Source organism: Ascaphus truei, chromosome 6 (genome assembly GCF_040206685.1).
Source record: "Ascaphus truei isolate aAscTru1 chromosome 6, aAscTru1.hap1, whole genome shotgun sequence".
In the NCBI taxonomy this organism is placed as follows: domain Eukaryota; kingdom Metazoa; phylum Chordata; class Amphibia; order Anura; family Ascaphidae; genus Ascaphus; species Ascaphus truei.
Genome location: NC_134488.1, coordinates 90,557,117 through 90,569,891, shown reverse-complemented (window position 1 = coordinate 90,569,891; position 12,775 = coordinate 90,557,117). Strand labels below are relative to the sequence as shown.

At 42.2% G+C, this 12,775-nt stretch overlaps 1 protein-coding gene across 2 annotated transcripts in view; it reads right to left on the bottom strand.

Moving 5' to 3' along the window:
* The window catches only part of PRDM2 (PR/SET domain 2), a 113,061-nt gene that overhangs the window by 73,757 nt on the left and 26,529 nt on the right, over positions 1–12,775 (bottom strand). For both annotated transcript variants that reach the window (XM_075605061.1, XM_075605060.1), the window contains 2 exons: positions 12,312–12,385; positions 320–437 (listed from right to left, as the gene is read on the bottom strand). In XM_075605061.1, the coding sequence (XP_075461176.1) occupies positions 320–437; positions 12,312–12,320 (127 nt within the window). In that variant the 5' untranslated portion in view covers positions 12,321–12,385. The remainder of the gene's footprint in view (positions 1–319; positions 438–12,311; positions 12,386–12,775) is intronic.

Here is a 12,775-nt window from a genome sequence, read left to right as displayed (position 1 = left end):
ATCTGATCCCGTCACAGACATGTGATGCCAGAAGATATAAAGGGCATATTATAACAAACCAACCAGAAAAAAAACAACCCGAATCGTTTTAATAAAAGAAAGGAGGCCAAAATTTGACGTGTGTTATAGTTCGCCCATCAGAGTTTACAAACTTGAAGTCCAGTTTATTATTATTCTAGCATGTCAAGACAACAAAGCCGCTATCTTCTAGTCTTAAACTCTGAGATAGCTATGGATTGAGCTTTAAAAAAAAATTCTTTTTTTAAAACAACCAACAAAAACCACCCAAGTACTTTCATTTCACAACGAAATTGCTTACCAAGTCGTGCGGTATCAACAGCCGAAGGAGAAATCTTCATTTCCTCAGGAAGTCCCCAAAGTATATGCTCAGGTACGTCACTCAACGCCTCAGCTTCTCCTGAAGATTTTGTTGCATCCTACAAGTTAAAAAAATAAAAAATAAATCAACTGCAAAATGATTGTCAATCATCTACACAACCCAAGAGTTGTCTCAGCACTCATAAGAAGAAATCCTTTTAAGAAAAGTCCATCATGAGTCTGAAATAGCTCCAGCAATTCTTAGCAGAAACTCAATTTACATTGTCCATTTCAAGACAACATTCTAATGCATAATATTTTAGCTGCTAAATTTTGAGGAATTATACATATTAGGAATATGAAGTCTGGTCCGCCATGAGTGTCGCAGTATTGCACTAAATTACTCTCTAAATACTGTACATTGCTTATGACTGAGCAAATCACACTCTCCGAATTCACACAACATAATGAGATGAGCTACCTGTATATGACTATATATTATTCATAATAAAAGATCTTAAAACAAAGTAAGTTAGGGATATTCTTAATGCTATTCAAATGTACGCAGCACTGTACACAGCTCTAAACATGTGTTTGCGTGTTATATTTTAACTGTTTCCATGGGAAAAAGTATTAACAATAAAAATTATTAAAAAAAAAAAAAAAACCACAAGACCTCCATACTATGATACATTAAATGCTCATATCAATATAGCGTAAATCTGGTCAATCCCTTAAATCCCCCCCCAAAAAAAAATATGAAGAACCCACCAGTTTATATTTGATAATGTCATAAAATAATTGCTTTTAGATTTTATCATTTCTTGCTGGTAGATGCTATAGCACAGAACCACCTTGATATTTTATGCTCAATCTCGCCTATAGACAAGAAAAATTCAATTCAGGACCATGCTCTGATATGAGTTTGTGATATACTGTAATGTACTGGTCCAAATTAGTTTTTTTTTTTTTTTTCTGTCTAGAGATGTTTTCTGATTTATAAAAATGTGGATTTAAAATCTCCTCAATTTAAAGTGCACAGCTCAAAAGACAAAAGGCCAACTAAATGAAGATTCTGATATATCTTAATATATAAAATCGAAAGGTTAGTGCTATCTGCGGTGAATCTGATTGGCCAGAGGCTGAGGACCAATCAGATTGGTGGGTCTGACGTCAGCCAGCGCCACACACACACACACACACCTCTCTCTCCCCGGTGCTCACCTCTCTCTCCCTCCCTGGCGCTCCACTCACCTCCCTCCCCGGCGGGGGAACAGGCAGTGGCCAGGCAGGCTGCAGCTGCCTCGCGGCGCCTAAGATGGCGGCGCCCGGAAGGACCCCCTTCCTCCCTCGCGGCGCCGAGTGAGAAGATGGCGGCGCCCGGAAGTAGAGGTAGGTGTCGCGTGTGTGTCGCTCTCCCACTTCCCCCCCACCTCCCAGAGCACGCTCTCTACGGCTCAACATCCCCAAGGAGCAGGAGGAGGGCGGCAGGGAGTTAATACCTCCTTTGTGCCACCGGGAGTCGGCGGAGGCCACGAGGGGGGAGAGAACCAGTGGCAGCCCGAGGAGAGCGGCATGCTGGCAGGTGAGGAAATGCAGGGGGAGGAATCCATGCCTTTGACGCCCCCCCTGCCTTTGACGCCCCCTCCTGCCTTTCACGCCCCCTCCCTGCCTTTCACGCCCCCTCCTCCCCCCTGCCTATCACGCCCCCCCCCTCCCTGCAACGCCGGGTATATCAGCTAGTATGCACTAAATCCTAACAACAAATCCTACAAACCTCTTGCCCCAGAAAGAAAAAACAGGTCACACACACACACACACACACACACACACACACACACACACACACGAGATATCTTTATATCTCTATAATGCACTACACCATGGTGCACGTTACAGTTTTTTACTTTTGGGAAAATATTCATAAAAGTTAATGTATGAGAGATGTATGGGTCATGCACTGCGCCGTTGTACAAGTTTTTTTTGTTTTGGAAAATGATTTATGTATTGTTATAATCTTGTTGTAAAGATACACCGCATAATAAAAGAATTTTCAAAACAAAAACAAAAAAACAAAAAAATAAGCTGTCTCTGGGTGGGTTTACTGGCTATGCATCATAACCCAGGCTGTGCTCAAAGGCTGTGATATGCAGCAAGCATCAGCTTATAGGGGACCATGTTATATGGTTTTGATTCAAAAGGTGGCACAGTGTGCTCATTTGCTTGTCATTTCCCAGAATCCCTTTCTGCAGTGGAAGCACTGTGTGCTGGGTGATAATGGTGAAATGCAGGGTTGCAGACCTGTCTAAGGCCGAGTCCATAGAAGGACAGGCCGTGCTGAGGCGTGCGGACGCTCCGCGCTGAGCCCCTGCATCCTCAATGAGGATGCCTTGAGAGGGGGCTCACGCGAGCGTCCGCAGGCGTGCTGACGAGTTGGAGTTTTCAGCCGAGAGCCAAGCTGTTTTTCAGCGAGCTGTCGGATGAAAACCTCCAATCACAGCACAGCAGTGTCAACGTCACGTGCCGTGACGTCGACGTCAGTGCGTCGCGGGCGATTGGCCCAGCGACGTCACTGCCCCGCCTCCAACCACCTCCCCCCCAGCTCCCATCGCGCCCGCTGGCTCGCCTGTATGGGCATGAAATCGGCCAGATTTCAGCAGGCGAGCCTCGGCGTCAGCGCGGCTCGGATCGCCTCACCCTTCTATGGGCGGGCCTAAGACATGCAAATGAGCACACAGTAATATTTCCATTTGCGCGCGCGATACATATATACACGTCCGCGCGTCTCTGTGCGCGAGCGTGTGTGTGCGTGCGTCTGTGCGCGCGCCTGTATGTGCGTGCGTCTGTGCGCGCGCCTGTATGTGCGTGCGTCTGTGCGCGCGCCTGTATGTGCGTGCCTGTATGTGCGCGCGCCTGTATGTGCATGCGTCTGTGCGTGCGCCTGTGCACTTGTAGTGTGCGCGCTTGTGTTGTGCACGTGAGCGTGTGTGTGTGTGTACACGTGTACCAGACATGCACAGCAGGACCATCATTTTGAGCTGAAGGAGTGGCTCAGTAAAGGCACCGACTGAAAACAATAACACAGAGTTTGAAGCAGGAGAGCCAGGCTTAAAACCCAGTGTCAGCTCTGTGTGATCTTGGGCAAGTCACTTCATCTCCCCAAGAACCAAAATCTCTCAAATAAAAATGCCACTTGTGAGCACATTCAAGTCTCAGACAGGTTCACAACCCTGCCTCTCTGCATTACCACGTAGCATACAATGCTTCGACAGCAGCCAGGGATTCTGTGTATGTATATTGAATGTGCATGTATGCATTTTGAATGGTTGTATAGTGCCAGGCCAGCCTAGGTGTACTACATGTGCATGGAAAGTGCGCTCATGTCAGCAGTAGGACGAGAACACTGCTGATTGTGGAAGTATAAAGAAGAAAAAGAAGCCACAACTTTGGAAATGGAGTGAAGAAAGAAAGAAAATGAGGCATAGGATGCGACATTAAATACACTCACACACACACACCATCCACTGGGTGCTGGAATAGGGCAGCTATGGGACTTCCCAACATGCAGAGAGTTAATCTCCCTAGAGAACCCAGCAGCAGCTGCTGCCTAACTGAGCAAACTAAACAAGGAAGTGTTTTAAAAGACAGACTGAAAACTGCCATGCTGAGAGACTGACTGCTGTCCTAGAGAGAAGGGACCAGAGAAGAGTTCTCCCCAGCAAGGAAAGCTGGCACAACCCCCTAGGCCCGCTGGATGGTGGTCGCAAAGCCTGCAGGGTCTGCCTGGGTGGTTAATCCCAAGAAGAAGGATGAGACGTGTTGAAGCAGGGGGGGGGGAGAGGGGGATCTCCTATCCTTAACATTGGATTTACGGAAGAGATTCTCTGAGCTCTCGTGGGGCTGAGCTCCCCTAGGAAGGAAGGCCACGCTGAAGCAGGGACGTCTGCTCCAAACCCTGGACTAACAGATAAGCGAAACCCTTTATTGCTGTGTACAGACTTTATATGTTTTGTCATAATAGTAACTGTTTAAGGATGGTAATCATTTTAGCTGTTCATCTAGATAGTATGGGTTAACGCTTTATGTTTAATCTCCTAAAAGGAGTAGGAGGTTATTTTATGATTTCGTTTTGACTTAAAGGGACGGTGGGTCTGTTAGTATATTATTTATCCCTGTAAATAAACCCCATCTAGAGAAATACTCCAGCCTTAATCTGGGACTAAAAGATGTTACAACGTGGTGTAAGTATACACACACACACACACACACACACATTGTTTGTTTACATAAATGTATAGAATGCCTTATTCCTCTGTATATCTGTATATAGTCACATCCTGTGCCTCATTTCTTTCATCCTCTCTGCTTCCAAAGTTCTTTCCCCCCCTTATCCTTCCATCACTTTCCATGTACAGGCAGGCCACCTAGGCTTAGAGGATGTTTGAACTGGGGCGCTCCCTAAATAGTGTGGCTAAAAAATGCTACAACGCCTTAAATATATTAAGAATAATAAAAATATGAATGTGAGGTTGTGTTCGTGGTGTAAAAGAGTATATAAAAAATATATACTGGCCCTTTTGTTGAATTTGTGGTTGCTGCTTGCCCTTGAAGAAGGGAACCCCGTGTCCTTAACGTACACTACCACAGTACACCTAGGCTGTATACAGGCATACCCCGCATTAACGTACGCAATGGGACCGGAGCATGTATGTAAAGCGAAAATGTACTTAAAGTGAAGCACTGCCTTTTTTTCCCACTTATCGATGCATGTACTGTACTGCAATCGTCATATACGTGCATAACTGATGTAAATAATGCATTTGTAACAGGCTCTATAGTGTACCCGCTTGCGCACAGCTTCGGTACAGATAGGGAGCTGGTATTGCTGTTCAGGACATGCTGACAGGCGCATGCGCGAGCTGCTGTTTGCATATTGGGCGATATGTACTTACTCGCGAGTGCACTTAAAGTGAGTGTCCTTAAAGCGGGGTATGCCTGTACTACCATTCAAATTGCTTCATATAGGAATTTAAAAGGACTATGGCCCAGATCCACAAGAGGGTGCTAGCGTTTAGCACGCCTTTACTCCAATTCATATAGATGGGAGTAAAGGCGTGCAAAAGCTTAGAACCCTTTGTGGATCTGGGCTTATGAGCTCAGTAAAGAAACCATGTAAGAAGCTTTGCAATCTGCAATATTCTAATTTAGCTACATTGAACATTGCAATAAAAAAAGAAGCAAGATTGAAATCTTTAAACTGGAAAGACCCACCATTGGATGAGTGGGTGATACTACGTAATTGGAGATTCCTCCTCTTCCCCCCACCAAGATAATCTCACGCAAATAAATGTACATTAAATGAAAATCTTAAATTATTGGAAGAGTCATTTTGATAGATTAACCACCCTTAGCAACAGCACAGAAAAAACAAAAACAAAAAAAGAGTTGTTGGGTATGGCAAAGGACATTTTCGGAATCGTTAACCCCTTCAGCACTGGAGCGCCATGGCCCCTCCAGCAAACGGCAATCATTCCTCAGAGTGCTCACATGACCACGGCAACCCTTAACCCGGAAATGAAAGAGGAGTCCTCTTCCATTCCCCTGCAGTGCATAGGAACGCAGGACACGTGCGCCCCTCGGAAAACTAACTCTATAAAAGGCATGATGTAGTGACTAACATCATGGGACCATGATGTAGTGGCTACTTCTTTGGGGCACCCAAAGGGTTAGTGGCATAAAATCAAACAAAAAAAGCTTGTTCCTGATGCTCAGAAACTTTTGAGATCAATGCGTTAGTCAAGACAATTTTTCACTAGTTTGAACTAGCCAATACCCTTAATATTCACATACAGATTTATCTGGAAAAAGTATTAAAAAAAAAAAAAGTTTTTAACTTAATCGGTTTATCATGAGGAATAAATGCTGTGAATATATTTTGAGACACAGCATCTTGTATTACCTTTCTACCTGTCTCAGGTAGCCATTGTACATTTATTCTTTAAAAATAAAGATTGCAGTTAACAGAAAAGCAAGGAGTTCCATACACAATGTGTGAAGTAAAGCACATTCAAATTCAACTAATTCTGCTTGAGAATGAAACTGTTTCTATTGATAAACCCCAATACAATATTTGAAGACATGTTAATCTTTATTTCATGACAACCTTGGAGACGGAACTACTATATTGCTGTAAAATATTTAGTGCATATTCAATATTCATCATTTGATTTGGCAGAAGCATTTTGCTATTGAAAGACATCGTCAGGCACACAGATTACTTACCTGACAGTTATGGAAACATATTGCTCTATGGCAAAGTAGCAAACCGTTAATTAAAAATATTGTAATCCAAAGATCATGTTAAAGAGAAACAAAAATATGCCATGTAAGAGGCATTATCCATGTAAGATCTGTATTATAAACCTGTCACGGGCATCCTAGTTACTCAATATGTAGATTATAAATGAATTCTTCAAACTATTTTTTTGTTCAGGTGTACAAACATCCCGCAGTTCGCGTCTACATTAAGAAATTAGTATATTCAGAACTCCAGGATTTTGGAAGAATCTCAGGGTACAAAATTGATAATGACAAATCGGAAGCCCTGAATCTAAGCCTGCCAGAGGTGAAACTCCTCAAACTAAACTTTAATTACCATTGGAGCTCCTCGTGTATCAAATATTTGTGAGTCAAGATATCAAGGACCTACCAATCCCTATACCAACAGAATTACCCGGCCCTGTTTCGGAAAATCAAACAAGATCTAGATAAATGGGGAGGATATCAGATATCATGGATCGGGAGAATGATCTCGGTTAAAATGAATATACTCCCTAGATTACTATATTACTTCCAAACTCTCCCGGTCCACATCCCTGGCTCAGAATTAAAGAACATTCAAAAACTAATTTTCCACTTTATTTGGCAGGGTAAAAAACCCAGAGTTGCCAGAACAGTTCTTTTGGCCTCAAGGGGGAGAGGAGGACTTGGCGTCCCAGACATCACAAGATACTACCAAGCCGCCAATTGCGACAGGCAGTAGTCTGGAACGCTAACCCAAACCAATACTGCTGGCTAGATGTAGAAACGTATTTTGCCGGGACGCCTTCGCTGCCGGCTTGCCTTTGGTCCCTGAGCAGGGAAGACATTCAGAATAGTAAATTCAAATTAGGTCCGATGAGACACACATGGGAGACCTGGATGAAATGCAAATTCAAATTCAAGCTCACAGTACCTAATTCTCAATTTACACCAATCCATAAAAATCCAAAATTCCCACCTGGCTGTGAGCCAAGACAATTCGATCAATTTAAAACAAAAAACATTAGAGTGGTTGCAAACCTCTTGAGTTTTGGGCAGTTCCTGAGTTACCAAAGCATACAAACCAAATATGAAATAGTAGGGTTGAACGTCTTCAAGTACCTACAAATCCGACACTTTATTCAAACATTATCCCCAACGTTGGAATTTCCCCCTCTCACTGGTTTTGAGCGCCTTTGTAGAGAAACAGGCCACCAGAAAGGTCTCATAACGCAAATTTGTGCAGAACTGGAGAGGGCAACAGAAGCCCCCACCCACGAATACATGCTGCGTTGGGCAGCAGAATTGAATATAGTTATAGACCGAGAGGATTGTGAAAGTATTTGGAAAACAGCCTCAGGAACTTCCATATGTACCACAATCAAAGAAAATATATACAAAACATTGTTTCGCTGGTATCTTACCCCAGCTAGAATAAATCAAATCTACCCCCTGGCTTCCGATCTATGTTGGAGAGGCTGCGGTCAAAAGGGGGACATGGCCCATATCTGGTGGACATGTCCGGAAATTCAGAAATACCGGGAAACCATACAAAATTTAATAGAAGAGGTCACATACCTCACAATACCCATTGACCCGCTGACCTACGTGCTGGCCAAGCCCTTAGAAACATTGGACCGACCAACAGGCAAATTAGTCTCCTTCATTCTCACAGCGGCTAGATGTGCGGTGGCGGCCGCCTGGAAGAAGGTGTCTCCCCCCTCTAAACAAACAGTAAAAAAAAAGGGTACAAGAGGTGATGGAAATGGAGAGACTGTCAGCCTTTTTGAAAAGGTCCACTGTCTCTTTCTATAAGACATGGGACTCATGGTTGACCCAAATGGCACTCCAACGCTGAAACACCTCATAAGAAAAGAAAAGGAGCCTAGATAGAACACAGACCCCAGTAATAGAGGCAGAGGAGAAAGGAGGCAATGCCCCCCACCCCCACCTCCCTCTTCCCCCTTTTCTGTTTCTACACTCACGCTGCCCCTGCAGACCCCGGAGGGTCAGGGGAACGTTGAGACTTTTTTCCCCGATGAACACCAACAAAAATGAGAAAAACTTGTATTAGGCCAAAATATTTTTATGTGTCTAATGTTGTGAAATGTATAAATGGCTAATAAAAAAACTTTGAAACAAAAAGAAATGAGTATATTCGCAAAAGTGCCATCAAATATTTAGATGTATAAATGTTCATGCAAAAGTTGCCAAACAGAAGTGAATGAGTATGTATGAATATAGACATAGATATCTAGATGGATAGATAGAGCTGATGGATACAGTTCAGCATCCATTCCTCTTTACAATACAGTACTGGAAGAAATCAGATGCTTTCACAGGCACTGCAATGCCTGTACAAGGGTGTGCCTTGCCAGCTTGCCCCTGTACACTCAGAAGGGTTGATGGCCTATTGTTCAGCATCCTTCTCCTCTCACTATCTAGTGGAGTGGGCAATTAGACACTGGGGGCAGGTTCCCTGGGTTAGGTTAAGATCTGTTGTTCAAATCCACACACACTACTGGCAGATGTGTCAAGTTGGTAAAAGGCATCATTAGCCCCCTGGCGATTGCAGAGTTGGGAACTGTATACACATCACTTCCCCGCCCCTCATTTTGATGACATGCAAACCTGCAATACTTGATGCTCAGCATTTTAGGTAGCGAATACTTGTAATTTGCATCAGTTTGCCTTAGGCAGCCCAGTAAACTAATTCCATCCATAGACTCCAAACCAGAATCACTTAATACTCCTTAGAACTCCAACAGGAATGAAAGCATGGCTACCATGTTTTTGTAATACAACATTTTACTATCTAAATATATCTATCTATCTATATCTATATCTATCTATCTATATATATATATATATATATAATAAAAAAATAAATAGATGATACCGTTCTGTGGCTAACTAAATGCTTTTATTTGTGCGAGCTTTCGAGATATACAGTGCTTTAGTATATACTGTGGGCTCTCCATTCATTTTTATTCACACTGATACACACTCTTTCATCACTTGCTTTCAGGAACCTTTTGACACCTCCAGCCATAAAACACATCCACACCGGGGGAAGGACCAGCACAGATAACATTCCAATAGACACTGTTTATAGTATAGCTTTTGCTTGCTTCATTCATTGTAACATCGCCAGAAGAAGAGATCAGTGTATCTCGAAAGCTCACACAAATAAAAGCATTTCGTTAGCCACAGAACGGTATCATCTATTTATTTTTTGATTATTGAAGCTCGGCTAACACGGTACTGATACCTCTACATATACATATACATATAATTATTCAAATGGCAAAAACACAATACAGTGTATAGATTTTGTAATATTTTCCCTTTGTAGCATAGCATGGTCATACACTACTATAATGTATGTCTTATGAGAGTCATGGTTTCTTTTTGGATGGTCTCCCTATTACATGTATATAATATTTCGACACTTTTGTAGAAAATGTGCTTCAGAGTATGACATTAGGAATGCTCATGCTCCATTCTTGCTCCTAATTCAAGATAACCTAGGAAAGCTAAACACTTAAAAACTAGATCATTTTCTAGATAAGGTTCCCAATTTTTTTACCCACTATAAAATATATGAATTGTGGCTTTGCATATGGAAGAAACACAAAATTAGAATAAAAGCGATTATGCCAAAAACAAATTTCCCATTTGAGCATTATCTAAAAAACGAAATGCTACCAAGAATCCAAATCTTATGCATAAAATAAACAGTAGTGATAAAATAGTACTAAAGTTAGCGTTAACCCTAATAATAATCAAAACACCAAATCAAAGGTGAACATAAAACCCTCAACGCAAAATTCTAATAACAAACACAATCTATGACCCTCCACTAAACTATTAACAATAAATTTATCCAAAAATATTAACCCTAACCTAACCCTTTCCCCAAACAATCATAACTCTACCCAAAAATATTAACCCTACCTCTACACCAAAATATTTACATAAACTATAGCCCCAAATATTACCCCTATCCCAAAGTTTAAATAGAAAACCCTACAGATGTAGGGCGAGTTATCGCTCCTGCTAGCAGGTTATGGTGATATTCTGTGATAGTCAGAGTTATCACGGCTATTGAATGCTACTGTATGGATATTGTGTGTTATCAGTAAATAAAACAAAGCTTGCTACCTCTGAAAATCACAAATACACAAACACATGCATGACCATATTAGAAACCATGCAATTAATTTCAACCATGATCCTACCCCCAAGTCCAACTCTAGCTCCATCCTACAGGGGGTAGACCCAGAGGGCAGAACCTGGCAAGTACCACTTCTTTTTTTACACCAGGGATATTTTTGGGGGTTGCCATCCTCATTTTCAAAGGGGTGGGTTTCTCCCTCTTGGTGTTGTCGAGTGTGGGTGTGTTGGGGGCTGGAGGGGGGGAGTGACACCTCGCAAGTGATGAAAGGGGGCTCCAGATTAGAAAAGCCTCCCACCTTTATTCTCCTGCAGCTGCCAGTAGATCCCACTAGACACCTACAGTGTATTTTAAGGCTCCAAACAGGAACGCCCTCTTGGTCACCCTCAATTCCTCTTCCGCAATGGGGAATTCCGCTATACGCAATACACGTCCACTGGTACAAAGAGGGGTGTTGACTCCAAAAACCCAAAGTGAAGAATCTCCCCTTTCAATATGAAGGAGTTTTCCCCCCTCTGGGCACCAAGTAATAGAGGGCTTCACACCGTATTGCCTTTGTAGTTACGAGGGCCACATTCCAGCCTGACGTAACGCTGTTACTCCGCGCAAAAGGAGTAAACTTCATCATTACCATGTAAGATATTGTCAACTTCAATATTACAATGGGAACTTAACATGGTTAGACCAATGACCTTCCCATTTATATAGATTCGCAGCCAATCCAAGTGCGGAGTCCAACTCTGTAAATGCTACAAAGGTTCTGGTTCATGAAAAGGGAGGAATCATGTTACAGAGTACACCTGGAAAGGTATGGTTCCTCTGTATGAAAATCATGGCAAGGAATGTATAATTAATGAAGGATTCATCTTCACTTGGTTACACGAGGGCATTCAAATTACAGAAGACACCAAATTGTGCATTCACACAAAATGTAAATGCAAGTAAAAGTTGAACAAATCTAAAGTTACAAAACATGTAAAAGCACCTTACGGGGGTACTACTTCTAAAAGTCTGCAGTATTTACCTTCTAGATTGTCACAATTCAAAGATGTGTCAAAAGCAAATGGCCCAGTGCAGAGAACTAGCGATAATTGAAGTTTAAATTGACATTTTATGAATTTCAGCATATGGATAATAAACATTAGGTAGTAATTATCGCTATTTTTTTATTGATCATTTTGCTATAATAGAAAGAAAAAAAATTACTTTCAATTGCGATTTTGGGGGATATGAATAAGTTAATGTATAGAAGTAAACCCAAATAGAAGACAAACGTTTTAAAACTGTTACGGGCATTGTGTGTGGATTTTTTTTGTTTGAATATACATTTTAAAGTATTCCTCCTGCAAAACTGGTGCAATACAGGGCCAAACACAACTAGACAAAAAAATAAAAAATAAATAAAAAAAAAGAGACTGGCATGGAGACTGATAAATGTGCAAAATTTAGTGCATTCTGGTAAAATATGAAAAAATAATTAAAATAACAGAAAAAAATAAAAGGTTTTAACACTCACCTGATTCATTTTGACCTCCTGATGCCTTCTGAAAAGATACACATAACAAAGAAACTTCTTTGATTACATGTGCCCTAAAAAAGAAAAAAAAAAATTTGTAATATCTACTTACCTACAAACACACAGCATATCTACTATATATTTGTGAAATCACTGTATGTCTGCGTCCCAAGGGTCAATCGCATTGGACCTTGGGCCTGCCACTCCGGCTCAGGCCATGCCCGCCCCCGCACACCTCTCATTGGCCTACGTCCAACACCAATGCCACACTGTCCCACCCCTCACTGACTCTCATTGGCCTGCGTCCAATGCCCGCCCCCGCACACCTCTCATTGGCCTGCGTCCCACCCCTCACTGACTCTCATTGGCCTGCGTCCAATGCCCGCCCCCGCACACCTCTCATTGGCCTGCGTCCAACACCAATGCCCTAATACTTCCACACTGTCCCACCCCTCACTGAGTTT